This window comes from Lissotriton vulgaris (assembly GCF_964263255.1).
Source record: "Lissotriton vulgaris chromosome 9 unlocalized genomic scaffold, aLisVul1.2 SUPER_9_unloc_2, whole genome shotgun sequence".
Taxonomy (NCBI): Eukaryota; Metazoa; Chordata; class Amphibia; order Caudata; family Salamandridae; genus Lissotriton; species Lissotriton vulgaris.
The window spans coordinates 179,725-199,041 of NW_028240617.1; the positions used below are offsets into that span (position 1 = coordinate 179,725).

Below are 19,317 nucleotides of genomic sequence, written 5' to 3' on the forward strand. Positions count from 1 at the left end.
TGTGGTTCTCACCACTTTGTGATATCGGTGATTCTTGCCACTCCATGATATTAATAAAGGTTTTTTCCCTTGTGCCTGAACAAGTTGATTTACCAAACATGTTTTCCTTTGCCTACAAAATGCACCCCTCAACACATTAAAAATAACCAAAAACAACTCTGAGGAAATGTAGAGAACTAATTTACTGGGTGAAGGGATAAAGTGCTATAACTGATGTACTAACTGCAAATCATGAAGAATTAAATGTAATACTCTTGAATAATAGTGGTAATGTGTTTCACAGAGATGTAATGAGTGGAAAGAATATCAAAAACGTGTAAATTAATATTTTCTTTAAAGAAATATTAGAGCAAACATTAACCTCTATAAATGCCACAAATACTAAAAGGGGAAAAAATAATTCAGAAGCGAGGCAATTTAGCAGATCCTGAAGTAGAGCTATTAGAGTAGTTATCAATGAAAACTAATAACTACCACAATAATGGGGCAAACTGCACTATTCATTTTGCTGGTACTTATGTTAATAATTATAGGAAATTTAAATCATACCATGGTGATGTCATGTCCCCAACCTACTCTTAAACATACCTGTGGACTCCATGCCTTGCAGGCATTTGAACGTACAATTTGGAGCTGGGAAAATGGACTTGTGTCCCATGAGCTTCTTCTATACGTACATAGAAAGGGTCCACAGGAATAGACCAACCAGCTAAAGATAACAGGTATATTTTCCTGGGTTTCTCTTAACATTCCCTGCCAAGTGAGAACGCTCTTAAGATGCTTGAATCAGTATTACTGGAGCATTTATTAGAAGCCAAACTAATGAAGAACATATGAAAAAGTGTAGATGCAAATATTACAGTTATTGTATCAATAAGGGGTGAGTAGAAAGTGAAGAGTCAACATGGTATTTTCTATAATTCCCCTTCCTACTGAGTCCCTGCTAAAACAAATTTAGAAATTGGCACCTGAAAGTCTTCCATTGTGAGAGGTAGAACATAGCATTGCTTACCTGTAAGGAGGCCAGCCTTCTGTCTACAAGTCTAGCTTCTGTGAGGGCCCTGTTGGGTTGTCAGACACTGTCCTTGAAAGAGAAAGCTCCCAAGATATAGGTCTGTGCACCTCATTTTGTGCTGTTTCAAATGACGACCATGAGTAGGTGTCCTCATGGTTTCAGACAGTGTGTGAAGAATCATGTGGGAATTCCTGTAGTTGGACATGTGATTATAGGTATAAGGAAATGCTAGTCCTTGAGTTAAACACTGATGGGCTAAGAGCCAGATGTACAAAAAGTAGGAATTGCGATTTTTACTGAATTGAAATTAGGAAATCGCAATTCCTAATCTAAAAAGACTTGCAATTTGTGATTAGTGATTCCTAGTGGGTCACAAATCTACCTCCCTTATGAATGTTAATGAGGTAGGAATAATAGCAATCACAAACAGGGTGGCCTTCTGTGGTCAGCAAACCACCATGTGCGATTGCTTTTCAATAAAGGGATCTTTTTTTTTTTAATGCAAACCGTTTTCCTTAAATGTAATGTTTACGGTTAATTTAATAAATACATTTTTTAACATTCTCAAAGAGTAAAGAGTCCCAAGGGACACCTTCCCATTTGCAAATTGGTTACCACCACTTTAAACTTCTTGGTAGAAGGCTATAGCCTAACTGCAATGCTGCTCAGATTGATATGGCAAAGAAGGTTGCCATCTGCAGTAGTCAAGATAGGAATTACACCAAGGTATACATTTGAAGTGAGAGACCTTAGAAAGTTCAGAATAGCACAAAAACAGTCTTGCATGCTTGAAGCGGTCGAGTCTATATCCTTGATGATTGTAACACCTGTAGTGTTCAAGCATTATACACTGAGAAAGTTGGCAAAGTGAGTTCAATATTGAGTGTCAAGAAGACATACTCTCCAAGCCACAGAATGTGCTGTTTGGACGTTAAAAATTAAGCTGTCAAAGTTAGTCATTTTTTACGGGGTTAGAAATGGATAATAGTTTAATCAAGGTACAATGGGAAAAGGATGGTGTTTTGCCTCAAAGAATGTGTGAAGTCCTAATGAGAGTAGGATAAAACGTTATAATTTCAACATTTCACTTTCATTTGAACACTTCGTTTATAAATATAACCATGACACTACTCACATTTTGAAGAGTTTGTTCTGAAAAAAAAGCTTCAGATTTCTATTAGTGCATGGAAATGTGTATCTAATGTTATGTTGAGCATTGGTAAAGCGTGCATTTATCCCGGAGGGTGTCTTGACACTAAAAGGGGAGGAAAGTAAAAGGCAGCTAGAAAAATGGGTTGTAGAGCCGGAAAGATTAGGTGAACCACTAAGATTTCAATTCTTTCCTGAATAGGGTAAACACAGTAGTGCTTTTGAGTGGAAGCAACATAAGGAAAAGGAGGGATAAATGCCCAGCCCCAAGCAGGCCTTTTTAATGGAAAGGATTGCCACATTTTTTGAAGAAGCAAACAGAAACTTGCTTGTGGTGGTAGTACAATACGAATTTCTTTCTGAAATAGGCAGTCCCTGAGTTATAGATGCATGATGTGTGAAACGCAAAACTTTGAAAGGTGTACTGGCCGGTAGTTTCCGTCACACCTTGTTCCAAAAATGTAGATGGATGTTGTGTATTTCTATATTTTAACTGACTCATCAGAGTCCTATTTTAGGAATTTCTCCCCTTTTACTTTTTGTATTAAGATTAGTCCACCCAGGCTCTGTCACAGTGTGAGCAGTAAGGTTGGGTGATGTTGGGAGTCTCCCGTCACAAGTGCCCCACTTGACTGCATGTTGACCTGTGGGAGGGCAGCCGTTCCAAGTGTTGCATATTCAGGAGAATAGTACCCCTGCACCATCCCTATGATGATCATCAAGCAATCCAGAGTTACGTCAGCCATTGTGGCCCAAATGTAAGTCCAAGATGAATGATGTACATGTTGGAGCCTCTACAGAAGGTAGCAATGTGCAGCATATAATGATTTCAGACGTTCAACAGTTTGGAACACCACAAAGAAAGGTGACCCTTGCTTCATCATATGATAATGTACGAGGCATGGGTATTAGGCCTTGTAGCAGTTGTTAAGAAATGGTAGAATGCTGTTCTCATTGCCATAAACATATATGGTGACCAATAACCGTCCTGTAGCATTGATAATGTAGTGCTGAGGCTAGCACGGCCAAGTGCTTTTATGAAGTGAAGCCTAAGTGCTTCATTTGGTTCATGCTTATCCCAGATCCCCGGCATGGATTTCATTGGGATACTGTCCTGGTTAAGACTGTAGGAATATTATGCGGTGATTCTTGCAAGGGGTGTATCCCCATTTGATCTTATTTGTAGTGCCATCATGACGTCTGCATTGACCTTAGATTTAGATTGGGATAGAGTAACAGCTGCAACTTTACAGGTCTAAACCCACATGTTTGCAGCTAGGTCAGCCACATAGTTCCCTTTCGAGTGACCCGTGTACTTTTACGGGCAATTGTAGGCTGGCCACGGAGGAAGAGAGAGTATCCCATAAGTTGGCTACCATCCCCAAAGCTGTTTAGCTTTTATGGTTTTACTTTTTAAATTTTTTTAATCCTTTTTGGCACTAGTGATGTAGCTTTGCATTCTAACTTCGCACACAGAAAGTGGAATCCTGCACTATGAATGTGGAAGCTTAACAGATCAGGATTATGAAGGCCTAACAGTAGAGCTTGAATATCAGCTTCTTATGCCATTGGATCTCCTAAAGGTTTAGTGTATGTCTTTAGTGCTTAGAATTCCCCATCTTTAGAAACTCTGTGCACTCCAGGACGTGCGGTGGAGGATTTCTCTTTCAACCCCGATGCAGCCTGCTCTTCAGATGCTTTTATACTCATTTGTGGGTAGGCCATGTGGAGTTTTCTGTATTGCCGGTCCAGTAGACCTGACTTCCCAGTAGGGCATGAGCATTACAGATGTTTACCTCTGTAGCTCCTTCTAATTTAGGTATTGGGGAGATCAGTATAATAATTTTACCTTGATTAAGGGGGTCTCTTCTTTAAATGGCTGTTTGTATGACTAATAATTTTATCTGGTAGTAAATTGTTCCTCAGAAGTTGAATGTTGGTGAGATTTTTAGGTTATTGGTAGACCCTCTTTGTACAATATATATGCGAGTAGTCTTGGGTACTAGAATCAACTCTAATAATCAGGTATTGTTTATTGTCTGACATTTTAACATAAACAAGATATTGTTATATGGTTGTTGGCCTATTGCAATAAAAACAATAGGAGTTGGTAATGAATATTTTGGGCCTTATTCCACAGATGAACGGTGGACAGGTACATTGTGGGCGACAGTGAAAAGATAATAGTAAACGCATGGCAGAGGAAGAATAAACTTAGCATTATTAATGGAAGCTTAAACTCTTAGAGAAAAGACAAAGAAATGTAGTACATAATAAACTCACTCTTTTTCAGGCCTGCGCTCGGTCTCAAACATCCCTCCACCAGAAGCCACACACATCCTCATGGTCATAATAAAATAATCTGAATGAATGATGACTAAAACAGGAAATAGAAGAATCCAGGAGCACCATGGCCAACCGAGACCAATTTAGCGTTCTGTATCTCTTATATAGAAATATTCCAACTGAGGCTGTACGGACATTACACACTTGCATATTTTACCATATGGTACAAAAATGACCTGTGAAGAACCGTGTAATCATAGAGCAGTACAGAGTGCTGCCTTGTCAGACAGTGTTCTCGACCTTGTACTAGCTTGAATTTGCCCCGAAAGCAAAGGTTGCGCACTCCAAGAGTTTCAACTATTGCAGAAGATACCATATTCTCATTTGACCCTGCCAATAAAGAGAACATAAGGAGACCGCCAGCACATTTTTAGGTCTAACTCGATTTTTTGTTGTGTGCTTGGTCAACAAACTCATTTGAGAGCCGAGCCGAGGGTTATTTAATTAGAGCTACTAGTTTTCAGCTACTAATTTAACACAGGCAAACGTAGAAAAATAAGGTGGTGCACTCTACCTAAGGAGAGATGCGACATTTGAGTTTCATTGCTCTGACTGAGAAATCAGTGTTTTTCATTGATGAGGAATGATCATAATATCCCTTGCACTGATTTTTAAAGGATGTGTGAGAGGTTAAGGGGGGGGGTGCACACGTTCTTGTGTGCATGTGTTTGTTTTACAGGATGAAGAAACATTTCTGCTTTGTTTAGGTAACATTTACATAGCCTAGATACCTTGAAACAGGCAATATTAAAAATCATTAGCATAATACTCATTCTTAATCCTACCTTTGTTATCCTACTACACAAATTGGTGAAAGGCATCAATTTCCAGTCCTCTTTGAAAGGAGGTGTTTACGTTTACAGCAGTTCTGGCACAGCCTAGCTACTGTAACTTAAATTGTATCATTATCACCTAATTACATTGAGTATAAAACTATGTAGCCAGAGTTTGCCTCGACAAACTCCACCCTCCTTCTAATCCTGACCAAGTACATGTTCAAATTGGAAGTCTATTGAACCTTGCACAACTCTTCTGGTATAGAAACACGAGTTCCTAAAAAATGCAGTCCTTGCACGATGCCCAAATGTTTTCGAGAAATGCACCTAAAACTGGTCTCTGTAATCAGAGTACAGACCCTGAGTGCTCTGTCAGCTTTTTTTCAATTGCATCAAAACTGTCTGCAAAATTGGTTCTCTGTCGTTTCATGTGGGGCATATTATCTATTCAAATGACCTCTGTGTTACTAAAAAAGTAACTAAGTTCTTAGTTCTGCTGGAGTGAGACAGTCCTCATAGACTTTTAACTCGCCATGATTCCCATAATACTTTAATATCACAGGTGTAACATATACCTCACCTACTTGATAACGTATGCTTTTCTGGCAGCAAAGTGCTCTGAAGTTTGCACAACATAATAAATGTTTGTTTAATGTGGTAGCAGTTCAGCATGTTTACAGTTTGTTTTCTAATTACAACACTGTTACTTTTCTGCACCCCTTTACTGTATATGTTGTATTTTTTGTAGCAAAATTAAGTCATAAGTCAAATAAACACTTTATGGGGGCTGTGCTTTGAATCTTCTGTTCATGATTCCCCATTAAACTAATCCAATTATCATTTGAGAATGACCAGTGTGCAGTATTGCACAAACATTTCACACAGGTGGTTCTTGAGTGTTAATACAATTAAATAGTTTTAAATTGTTATAATAGTTGACTCGTCCCTCATGGTAAGTTGGCGCTTCTTTCATCCACCAGTCTGTACCATCAGGAATTGTCACTGCTGCCCTTCTCTGGTTTTGATGCTCTAGTGTCATTTTATCCTGACTCTTTGAGGATTACTGCAGTTCCACGTGGTCAGAATTTACCCTCATTCTGTTCCTTCGATGAATTTAAATTCCTCCATTGTGCCCTTCCTTCATTCCATTTTGTGTATTATGGTAATTCCCTGGAACACTTTTGATGACTGCCCCTTTTTTGGAAGGGCTTCTGTTAACATCACATTTTTTGAATATATGCTACTGCTTCTATAGGATTGCTACAATTTGAGTCGATTGGCATGCACCAAGTGAACCACAATATCTTTTCTTTTTTTCAATGGATAAGATGTAGATTCCTGTTCCTTTCTCTTGATCATCAAAACCAAATCCATACTGTTTATCGTGTTCCATTTCCTTCCCTTCTCCCCCCCCCCCAAGCTACATGACATTACACTGCTGTACACATCTCTCCTATCCTCTTCACTTACTTCAGTGCTCCTAGTTGTGTTTTTTCCTTTTTAATTTCAGTAAGAAAATTTTAATTCTTGGAATGAATGAGGACCCCAAGCCCTCGCCCAAAGCTCAACAACTACAGAAGATGATTCGGTACTCTGCAACTCTCTTTGTACAGGTAATACTGAAAGAAAGGGCATTCCCCTTTAAACTGGCACACTGGACTGGAAGTTTCCATGGTTGTGTCTTCCTTTTTTATTTTTATTTTAATTTTATTGTTGTTGTTAAAATGGTTCACTTTAGGTATTTCACAATGAAGAGAAGACAGAATTCTATGAATGTTGCAGACCCAATTGTGATTTTCTGCATCACATGAACATCACATAAAGATATGTACATATTGGAAACCTAATATAGACTATTATTATAAAACTATCTCGTGTGAATAGCCTTTGAACTTCCCTAAGCTATTTCTGGACCTTGTTTCTCCCTTTGTAGAGGCACTTCCATGGCTGTCATTTTATTTATCTGAATGAACACTCGGAGAAGAGATCCGAGTAATGATTTCTGTTTCATGTCAACTCCTGGGCTCCAATATGTAATGTGGCTGAACACTTTGTTAGTAGGCCATAGGTCTGATTTACAAACCATTTTGTTCTCGCAAAGCCTGCAAGAAGCAAAATCACAGGCTTGTAACATCAAAACTGCAAGTCAAAATGTTAAATAGGTGCATTGCAAGTTTGGAATTTCTTTCCAAATTTGAAGTATCTGTTATGGAGTTCTAAAAGGACTTGTTGAGGCATTTTCACAGTGGAAGCTGGCATAGAGGTGCAGCTTCCATATTGTGAATGGTGGCTGCCGGCATTAGGGGAAGCAGACGGTGGTCCTGTGGAATGCTGCATTCTACCCCCAAAACCCTTCGCTAGTAGGACTCCTCCCTATAAGGGACTGGTCAGCGGTGGCTCCTCCGCAATGGCAAAGGAGCGTCACCCCACTGGCTCAGCTAGCAGCTGAAAAATAAAACAATACAGTTTTATTTTTCAGCTGTGCCCTGTACCTGAGCGAGCGTTAAACCAGCCTGATCGGGCCAATCCCCGCGCAGCATGAGAGCAGCGCAGGGATTGCACATTGAGTCTCTGATGCTGTCCCAGGAGTTGCTGGGACCAGGAAGCAGAGGAACACCTAGGTGGCAGAAGCAGCATCAGGTAAGCTTTATTCTTTTTTTTATTATTCCACCCTCCTGCGCTCTCTCAAGCTCCCCTCCACCCGACCAACTTTTTTTAAATGCATCAGCCACCACTGGGACTTGGCTGCTTTAAACAAATGTAATTCAGGGAATGTAAATTCTGGGATGCAGTCTCCAGTGCAGGTCTTTGTCCCTGTACTCGCAGGGAGCCATTGAAAAACTCCTACCTTCTGAATATCAATGAGGTAGGAGGTTTTGTGACTGCCTGAGAATAGTAATTTCCATCTGTGACAGTTAGTTACATCGGTCACGGGGCAAATTAAAGGCATGGTCACAAAGCAGTCTGTGCACAAAACCATCAACTGCTTTGCAACACCACCTTAGTATATGGGGCACAATGTAACTTGTGCTCATTGATGGTCCATATGACCTCCCCCACCCAAAAGGAAAATGTCTGCTGTGTGGAAGGCGTCGGAAGCTCTTGCTGTTGCAACTGAACCCTGTTTACCATGTTTTGTTTTGACACCGCTGTGGGAAGGATTCAAGGGACAAAGAGCAAGGGTCAGGAGCCTCTCTGTCCTGGCCCCCATCTTATGGAGCTCTCTCCCTTCCTTGGACAGGCTTGAACATAACTTTCTGAGATTCAGGAACCTGTTGAAGATCTGGCTTTTTAAGCAAGTTTATGATTAGCCTGAGCCCTGTCTCCTTTTCATCCTGTTTGTCGCAGCGACGAGAAACCCTTGGTTGTATGTGCACTCAATAGGTAACATAGCATTTTTTTAAGGGCTTCCATGGAAAATTCGGACTTTTTTCACTCTAAACACTTCAATCATTCCTGCAGTACTCCTTTAATTCCTGCTAATGACAAAGGAGACATGAACGAGGTTTGTTCTGAATAAAAATCATCACAATTTCAAAGGGTTAACTGTTGCATCCATTTCTTCTATCGCGGTCCCCAATTATGGGACTTTCTCTATTGGTGTGGATGTAGATTTGCCGAGGTTGTTCTGGATCTCAGATTGTGAAGAATATTGAGCATGTGTCTCCGATTTACACATCAGTGACAAATTCTCAAGAAACCCTCCGCCCCATCTTTGACACCTAGGGTTGATAAACTGTAAACTCCCTTGCAACTAACTTGAACACCACATGCACCCACGTTCCACCTAGATTTGTAAGGTGTCTGTCTCCATAACCGTTGAATTGATATTGCATTGAACAGCATGATTCTTCAATGCTATCCCTTCAGCTCGTCTCATTTCTAAGGTCAGTTAAGTGTCTCTCCAGAGATTCTGGAAGAGCTGGCGACATCCTGGAAGTCCTCCACCAGGATTTAGTGCAGGAGCAAGTGGCTGAAATTTTGCAGACGGGTATTAGCAAATATAGTTTTCTGCCTCACAGCCTTAGAAATCTAGCAAAAGAGTTCTGTGAAGTCTCATCCTATTCCTGCGAGGCAGTTAAGTCATCTGGTGGAACCAATGCATCAGTTTTCCTTGGATCATCATATCCCCCCTCAGCCATCCTGGCACCTGACCCTAGTCATATTCTATGTACAAAACATACTCCTTTATGGTGAGGAGTATATCAAAAGAATACTACACTACAAACAACATGTTATCAAATTATACATGCAGTCATGGTTTTCATGTAGTTTTGAACAATGTATTGGCAATAGATTGAATAATATCGAAATACGAAACTTAATACTAGTAAAATGACCCCAAAAATTGAACAGATCATTTAATTATAAACACATACTGATATTGATTTTCTGATGTCAAACATAGTCCACATCTTTGTTTAATCCCTAAAAGTACTGCCAGCACGTGTTTTGAGGACAGTAAATTTTACTTCACTTCCAGGAAGATTAGGTCCCTGATGTCTGTACTTATTGTCAGTCCTTCTCAAGAAGAAATTCGAAGAACACGCTGCCAGATCTTCCAGAAGCCATGAAGAAGATCAAGTCTTATAGTAGAGCTTCTTCTTCCTGCTCCAAGGACTCCCATAGAAGCAAATCCAAGGATAAAAAATATCAGAGGAAGATTCACGACGTCCAGTAATATAGCGTTGAAGGCTAGACATACCTATATGCCTGGCATCATCAGGTGCGACATCATACGACGAAAGAACCCAGGCGGTTTCTGTCAATAACACTATTGACGTCAAACACCTCCATGGATATTAAGACCATAGTCAACAACATCAAAACCACCTCTGTCAATGGCAGATCTACCCCTTCCGATGCCAGCACCACCTTAGTCAATGCTGAGGCAACGCGCTTTGACATAAAGGTCAGTTGACAACCAAATCATCTCAGCCGACGATGAAGCCATGTTCATCGACGTTGAGATTTCCAACTTCGACGTCCAAGCCATCACAGCCTCCATAAGTGGCATTTAGGGCAAAATCTTTGTCACCATCTATGCATCGATCTTCTAGGTGGTCATAGAAGAATCGACCAGCGATACTTGCCACTCCAGTTTCTGCATACTCCCAAACATATTCTTTATCACATCACACAGTGGATATAGCGCTTTCTAGTACAGCTTCACCACAGGGAGCCACACCACATAACTTTCCTCCAGGTTCAGGTACATCGTCTGGGCTATCCCCTGGAATATCCCCAGCTTCTCCTTGTGTCCTCGCAAGACCACAGGACCGTCCATTTTAGAAACATAGACATCGCTGTAGATCTAGATCCAGACATAGATCTCAAAAACGATCCAGAGAAAGATGTCATTCAGCTCACTCTAGATTAACAAGATCTGAGACAAGCCATCACAGAAGGTCACCATCTTGATGCAGATCATGGTCTACTCCAAGGACAATGACCTCAGGGTCTTCCATCAAAGATTATTCTCTGGTTCCCTCTAACACACCTCCACCAAGGGTTGTTTCTCCAATTGATGACTTGACCACTTTTAATAAGGAGCTTGTAAGAGGTGCAACAAAGCTGAACATTCCTATGCCCGCTCCCACTACATCTACTTCTGTCATATATGACACCTTACATCAAAGACCGTCAGCAAGACCTCTCCTCCCTCTGATCCTGGGTCTTCTTGAGCCTGCAAAACAGTTATTCCTGACACCTGCATCTATACGGTTGGCTTCATCTAACCTCTTGAAGAAGTATAAGCCTCCTGACCAAGATCCTTTCTTTCCCAGGGCAGATCCACCATCAGACTCCATAAATGAGGCTGCAGCAAGGAAGTCACTCATAGTAGCACCATTGTTTCCGAGAGCAAAAGAATAGACTTTATGGGCAGGAAAATGTGTGGAGCTTTGGCTTCTACAATGAAAGCAGCTAGTGTCAATGCCCCTTAAGGGAGATATGATAGATCGCTTTGGGACTCCCTACAAAGGTTTACGGATAAACTTCCTATGGAGGACGGACAAGATTTTCAGGAGGTCATTAACGAGGGATTGCTGTTATCTAATCGGATCAATGGTTCAGCTGCTGCCATTTCAGATTTATCCGCCCATGGTCATTACCATGGTATTGGTGCTAGGAGATCCTCATGGCTTAGACTAACAGGTCTAAAACCAGAAACGCAAACTTCAATCCTGAACCTGCCATCCTCAGGAAATACGCTGTTCTGATCTCACACATATGAAAAAATGTCACAGATGAAGACTGAATTGGACATCTTAAAAGCTGGGGTTCTGGAAAAGAAAAAAATAATTTAGAAAGAGGTACAGGCCTTATGACAGGCGCTACTATCCTCATAGGATTCAACCCCCTTATTGGCCACACCACCAACCGCAAAACCTGCAGAAACAGTCATACCATCAACGCAGATCATCCAGAGGAAGAGGGAGCCGACATCAGCAATCTGCAGGGGAAAAACTCACATCTTCCCCAGATCCGTCAGTCACTCCAGTGGAAGGAAGTATTGTAGCACACTTTTCAGAATGGCTGATGATAGCTGCAAACAGATTTTCTGAATATTGTTCAGAATGGCTAGTCACCTCATTTCAAGCTTCCTCCTCCATCTCTTCCACTAACCTAAGCCTTGTCTTATCAACAAGATCTTTTACAGAAGGAGGTGAACATTTTACCACAGAAAATGCAGTGGAGGATGGTCATTTTAATCTGAATGGATTGGGAGTGTAGTCACAATACTTTTTGGTTTGGAAAAAAGGACAACAGGAATTCAGGCCGGTTTTTGCCTTCAGTGTACTGAACAAGTACATAAGAAAAGAAAAATTCACAATGCTCGCATTACATCAGATCTACCCTTAACTACATTCAGGGGATTTGATGAGTGCAATAGATCTTCAAGATGTCTACTTCCACATTCCGATCATAAAAAAGGATTTGACGTTAAAGTTCACAGTAGGCTCATGGCATTTTAGTACAACGTCCTACCCTTCGGACTGGATACAGCTTCCCGAACATTTGTGAAATGTATGGCTGTCATTGCAGCACATCTGAGGAAACAAAAAATAGGACTTTACCCTTACCTAGATGACTGGCTCATAAAATAAACATCCTTTACAGAAACACTGAGCCATTTTCCAACATGTCTCCGCAATCTCACCAAGTTATGTATTGAGTAAACCTCAGAAAATCAACAACCTCCCCAATTCAAAACAATAATTATCTAGGAGCTATAAGAGATACGCAGTCTGAAAAAGTGTATCCTTTGGAGGAGAGACTGTTATCAATCCAACTGCAGTGCTTCACTCTCCCATCCAACAACTCAACAGATTTCATCTCTGTTGGAATAGATGGCCTCATGCATTTTTTTAGTTCCTTATGCCAGACTCCACATACTACCTTTACAGCAATGTCTGGAGGACCAGTGTAACTACTTCTCAAACAGTTTTAAGTAGAAATTGACCCTATCATAATCAGCCATCCAGTCACTCCCATGGTGGCCCAAATCGGAGTATCTGATAAAAGGGACCTTATTCCATCAGGATCTCCCAGCTCAGTCTCTAGTCACATATCCATCCCTATAACGATGTGGAGCACAACTGGGCTATTTAAGGGTCCAAAGGTTATGGTCACACAAAGAGAAGACTTGCCACATCTGTCAGGTTCCACGCTGCAGGATCCGGTTGTAGCACATAGAGCTCCACCTCCCGACCTCATCAACACACTGTTGCTTAGAACACAGTGTGTTCGAGGGATAGGGCGAGGGAAAATAAAAAGAACAAGGAGGGGACGGAAGGGGACTGCAGGGAAGAGATAGCTGAAAGACCAGAAAATAAACACACCAGGTTAAAGGTATTCACAACGTAAACCTACACTCATTTCATTCTCGCTACACAGATCATTAAGATTCACCTTAGTGTATGAAGTGTAATCCACCTCTTCCCTGTTATAAAATATATCGGATATCAGAACCTCTGGTCCCTGAAGAATACAAAAAAAGCAGATTATACCCTCGAAATGTATAAGACTCCTATATGTATTCTTTAGTTCCTTCTGTAATGTACCCCGCCTTGTTTTAAGTAACGTCCATATGTTGAATCGGTAGCACACCACAATCCCAAGTGAATCCAAAAGAAAGAACTAATAGGTGAAAAGCATAAAGTCTCTCTGAAGATATACAATAAACGTTCCAATATAAACACGTAGCCTCCTACTACTGTCTTCCGCTCTAAAGAATGATAATCCACTGGATCCCAGTTGAATCAAACTCCAAACACGGCAAGGTGTAGATCCCCACTACCTTCCACTTTGGCACTTAACATACGAGACACTAGTGCCTTTCTTCGGAACGGTAGCGTGTAGATAATGCCTCTCCACTACGCTCCACTCTCTCTCTGGCCAAGAACAAGAAAACTGTTCACCGCCGTGCCAGTCAAAACATAAGAGACCTGTCTCTTTAAACTCCTTGAAGAGAAATATCAATAGAACACAGGCAGCGCGTTGAATCACGCACTCCCTGTAACTTACAGGGACTTGAAAATATATCCAAAGGTCCGCTCTCTCTCTGCAGCCGTTCCTCCACACAATACTCACCGCTTCAACCTGGTACGCTGGAAATGGTCTCCGCCACAAAGACGCCCAGGAACACGACCGCTACCCGGTAGGACCCGAGTCAGCAGTCCGTAGTCTAAAGGCGTAATTCAAAATCAAAAAAAAGGCGCGGCTCCTCCTCACGCCGATAGCAAACAAATGAACGGCTAGCGCTCCCCAAGGAACTAGCAGGGAGAACGCTTTGCAGGAAACAAGAGGCTAAACTTCAAATTCACTGTTAGTTACAAAATCACGAACAGTGATGGACGGTCCCGCCCATCCTTAAATAGTACCACTCCCACCTCCAGGACTTCTGGGAGATGTAGCCATTTAACCTTTTAGGCAGGCGCCTTGGTAGTTCCTGATAGTATGTCCCCGTCCCTAGCGCCTCCTAGGACCAGGCTTAGCAGGAAACCTCCTGAGAAAAGATCGCACCGCACCAGGAGCATGCACATCAGAACAAAGCTCCCAAGAGTCGTATTCAGCGGTGTAACCCTTCCAAGACACCAAGTACTTAAGCACACCCCTGCATCACTTAGAGTCACGGATGCACTTGACCTCATATTCCATTCCCCCATCACATAACACTGGAGGAGGGGCCGCCCTACGAGATGTAAGAGCGGGCTTCAGCAACTGCACATGAAACACAGGGTGTATCCGCAGCGAACCCAGCAGCCTCAGTTTGTACGTCACGGGATTCACCTGTTTCACTACGGGATATGGGCCAATGTACCTGGGGTGGAAAACACTGCGCAGCTTAAAACGAATGTTCTTGGTCGACAGCCACACCTTGTCTCCCACCGCATACTGGCGACTCTCCACCCTGCGACGGTCTTCCCACTTCTGGTATACCTCCTTGGCTTTGTTCAAATGCACCTGCACCCCCTTGTGTACCTTCCTCAGCAACAAAACCTTTTCCTTAACAGAAGGTTGATTTTGGAGATCTGCTGGAATATCAACAGGCAAAGTGTTTGCATTGTATCCGAAATTAGCTTTGAAGGGAGACATCCCAGTGGAGCTTTGCCAAGCATTATTATAGGCCAGCTCAGCCATCCATAACAGTTCTACCCAGGACTCGTGAGCTTCTTTAGAGAAACATCTCAAGTACTTCTTCAAAGTTTGATTCAGACGTTCCGTCTGCCCGTCTGTTTGTGGGTGGAAGCTGGTGGACCGATTAGATTCGATATTCAGGGCACGACACCACATGCGCCAGAATCGAGCAATGAATTGAGGCCCCCTATCTGAGACAATAACTCTCGGTATCCCGTGCAAACGAACAATGTTACTGGCCAACAGTTGTGCAGTTTGGCTCGCATTGGGAAGGTTTTTACAAGGGATGAAGTGTCCCATTTTGGTGAGGCTGTCCACTACCACCAAAACGGCCGAGAAACCCTGATCAAGCGGGAGACCTGACACAAAGTCCAAACTGATGTTCTGCCAAGGTTAATTGGGAGTAGGCATAGGAATGAGCTTCCCCGCTTTTTTTTGTGGTTACTCCTTTTGCCCTCGCACATGTTTCACAACGAGGAACCCACTGAGTAACATCCTTGATCAGGGTAGCCCACCAAAAATATCTTTGGACAGTGATAATGGTCTTACGGATACCAGGATGTCCTGCTAGTACCCCATCATGACACCAACTGAACGCCTTTTTCTGCAGAGGAACAGAGGGCAAGAACAACCTGTCTTGAAAGAATGGCAGCCCTTCTCTCACCTTCCTATCAATGACGCCGTGTGCCCATGTCATCCAGCCTCCTGGATATTGATGACTCCTTACGCCATCCAAAAATGTCTCAGCCCTCACCACACATAGAACCTTCCCAGTTGGAATGATGGCCTGTTTATCTTCCTCTCCCACCATGATTGGCAGTGTTTGTCGGGATAAGGCATCAGCCTTTCGGTTTTCAGAACCAGGGCGAAACGTGACCACAAAGTTGTACTCAGCAAAAAAGAGCATCCATCTCATTTGCCTTTGAGTTAGATGTCTTGCCGACGACATAAATTGCAGATTTCTATGATCCGTGTATACCGTGATGGTATGAAGAGCACCCCAAAGATACTGCCTCCACTCTTGAAAGGCCCTCTTTATAGACAATAGTTCTTTTTCTGCAATAGTATAGTTGAGTTCAGCCAAACTCAACTTCTTTGACAGATAAGCCACAGGGTGCAATTGCCCCGTACCAACATCCCTCTGAGACAACACTGCCCCTATTGCTTCATCCGAAGCGTCAGCCTCAATCACAAAGGGATGTTCCAGATTAGGATGGGAAAGTACCGGGGCAGTAGTGAACGAATTCTTGAGTGTTTGGAAAGCCTCTCCGGCTTCTATTGTCCACCCAAACGGTACACCTTTCCTCAAGAGCCTCGTAATGGGCACTGCTATTTGCGAAAAATGCAAGATAAAGCGACGATAGTAGTTCGCGAAGCCCAGAAAACTCTGGACTTCTCTCACATTTTTCGGAACTGGCCAGTCCCCAACTGCTTTCACCTTGCGCTCTGACATTTGCAGACCCTGTGGACTGAGCATCACTCCCAAAAACTCCACACTGTACACCCCAAACTCACATTTGCTGAGTTTCACAAACAAACTGTGTTCCCTCAGTTTGGCCAGTACTTTGCATACCTGTTCCACATGTTTGTTTTCCTCCATAGAATATACCAAAATGTCGTCTATGTAGACAACTACGAACAGATCAATGTATTCCTTCAGGACATCATTAATAAGGAACTGAAAAGCCGCAGGGGCATTACACAGCCCAAACGGCATGACCAGATATTCGTACAGTCCAAACCGCGTCTTGAATGCTGTCTTCCACTCATCCCCCTCACGAACCCTGACCAAGTGATAGGCACCTCGCAAGTTCAAGCGAGTATAGATCACTGCCTCCCTCACTTGGTCAATCAAAACTGTAATGAGGGGGAGAAGGTACCGATTACGAATGGTGTTTTTATTCAAGACGCAGTAGTCCACACAGGCTCTCAGGTCCCCGTTGGCTTTCGCTATGAAGAAAAGGGGAGATGCCGCAGGGGAACGGGATGGTCTTATAAACCCTATGCTTACGTAATGGTCTATGTATTCTTTTAAGTGTGTGGTTTCTGGTACCGACAAGGCATACACTCTACATGTTGGAATATTAGCACCGTCAACCAAGTCTATCCGGCAGTCATATTCTCTATGTGGTGGTAATACATCTGCTCTACTTTCGCTAAACACATCCTGAAAGGCTTCATATTGTATAGGAAGAACCACCTCCTTCTCTGCTGCTGTAGCCACCATAAACTGACATGCTAACACCGCTACAGGGGAAGACGCATAAGGCACCAGATGTTCCTGACAATACCCAGATAAAAAATGCACCGTTCTGGTTTTCCAGTCAATGGAAGGGTTGTGGTACGTAAACCAAGGCATCCCCAATATGATCTCATATTGAGGAGCATCTATAATGTTCAACTCCAACGTTTCCACATGTCTCCCTTCTGATACTTCAATAGACAACACCACTTCTGCTGTTTTCTCAGTTAAACACCACTTCTGCTGTTTTCTCAGTTATAAGACCTGATTTAATGGGCTGTCCATCAACTGCCAACACCTCCTCTGGATTGTCTCTAGGTACTCTGGGTACAGCCAAACGAGAAACCAGCCCATTGTCGATAAAACTACCTGTAGCTCCGGAGTCCAACATAACCATTACTTGATGGGTTTTCTGTTCACACTCCAATGACATAGCAAGAACCAAGTGAGACTCATTCTCCCCTATCCCATGTGAATATAAGGAAGTGAGTTTCCAATCAGGTGTCTCGGCTTCTCTAGGATAAGACACAGATAAGTTGTCTGGCTCTCTAGCTGTAGTGGAAACTGCCACCCTCTTATTCTTGTTCCAACTAGTGGGAGTCTTGGGCTTGGACGGGAACTCTCGTACGTAGTGCCCTTTTTTTCCACAGTACATACAAAGGCCTTGTACTCTTCTACTTTCTCTTTCTTCTTTAGACAGAGGAGGTCTGATAGCACCTATCTCCATCGGTTCAGAACCAGCCTCTGCAGAACCCATAGCTCTAGGAGGGAAACTCACAGAACGGTTGTAACCTTTATCCCATTTTCTCCTGTCTCCACTCCGCTCAGTCAGCCTACCATCCAGCCTTAATACCAAATTCACCATGTCTACACATGTAGTAGGTTGTGGGTCTATCTGCGCCACCACATCTTTTAATTCATCCCTTAACCCCTGATAAAACAATGACATTCTTTTTTCTTCTGGCCACTCAGTTTCAGCCACCAGACGATTAAATGTCGTCAGATATGTTATTAGGTCACTTCTGCCTTGTCGCAAGGTTAACAACTCTTTATCAGCGCTAAGAGTAGTGGCACTTCGATCAAAAACCTTTTCAAATTCAGCCCCAAAAGCTGTCCAATTAGACAAGATAGCATCATCTTTCTTTATCAGGGGTACCGCCCAATTGGCTGCGTCCCCCACTAAATAGGAGATAGCAAAGGCCACCCTTGAGTGATTGGTAGGGAAAGAGGCTGGTTTGCAAGAAAAATGCAACATCACCTGAGTCAAGAACACCTGAGTTTTACGCGGATCCCCCGCATACCTTTCTGGGGTAGCCAATGGAATAGGGGGAGGAACAGTGACCTGTATTTGAGATGGACCTGTAGAAAAAGGATTCTTTGATAACTGTTCTACCCTATCCTTGAGTGCAGCCGTCTCTGCCTTAGAAGACGCCAGCTCCTGTTGAACCAGAACCAGAGCATGCAGCACATCCTCTAAGATGGCCATATGTACAACAACCGGACCAGGCAGAATGCAATTCGTGGGTTCGTGATTCTGTCAGGTTCCACGCTGCAGGATCCGGTTGTAGCACATAGAGCTCCACCTCCCGACCTCACCAACACACTGTTGCTTAGAACACAGTGTGTTCGAGGGATAGGGCGAGGGAAAAAAAAAAGAACAAGGAGGGGACGGAAGGGGACTGCAGGGAAGGGATAGCTGAAAGACAAGAAAATAAACACACCAGGTTAAAGGTATTCACAACATAAACCTACACTCATTTCATTCTCGCTACACAGATCATTAAGATTCACCTTAGTGTATGAAGTGTAATCCACCTCTTCCCTGTTATAAAATATATCGGATATCAGAACCTCTGGTCCCTGAAGAATACAAAAAAAGCAGGTTATACCCTCAAAATGTATAGGACTCCTATATGTATTCTTTAGTTCCTTCTGTAACGTACCCCGCCTTGTTTTAAGTAACGTCCATATGTTGAATCGGTAGCACACCACAATCCCAAGTGAATCCAAAAGAAAGAACTAATAGGTGAAAAGCATAAAGTCTCTCTGAAGATATACAATAAACGTTCCAATATAGACACGGCAAGACGTAGCCTCCTACTACTGTCTTCCGCTCTAAAGAATGATAATCCACTGGATCCCAGTTG

General features: G+C 42.6%; 1 protein-coding gene across 2 annotated transcripts in view; it reads left to right on the forward strand.

Moving 5' to 3' along the window:
• LOC147672940 (rabenosyn-5-like) overlaps nt 1–19,317 on the forward strand; it is a 205,747-nt gene that overhangs the window by 159,939 nt on the left and 26,491 nt on the right. For both annotated transcript variants that reach the window (XM_086947895.1, XM_086947896.1), the window contains one exon: nt 6,797–6,899. In XM_086947895.1, coding sequence (XP_086804021.1) covers nt 6,797–6,899 — 103 coding nt within the window. The remainder of the gene's footprint in view (nt 1–6,796; nt 6,900–19,317) is intronic.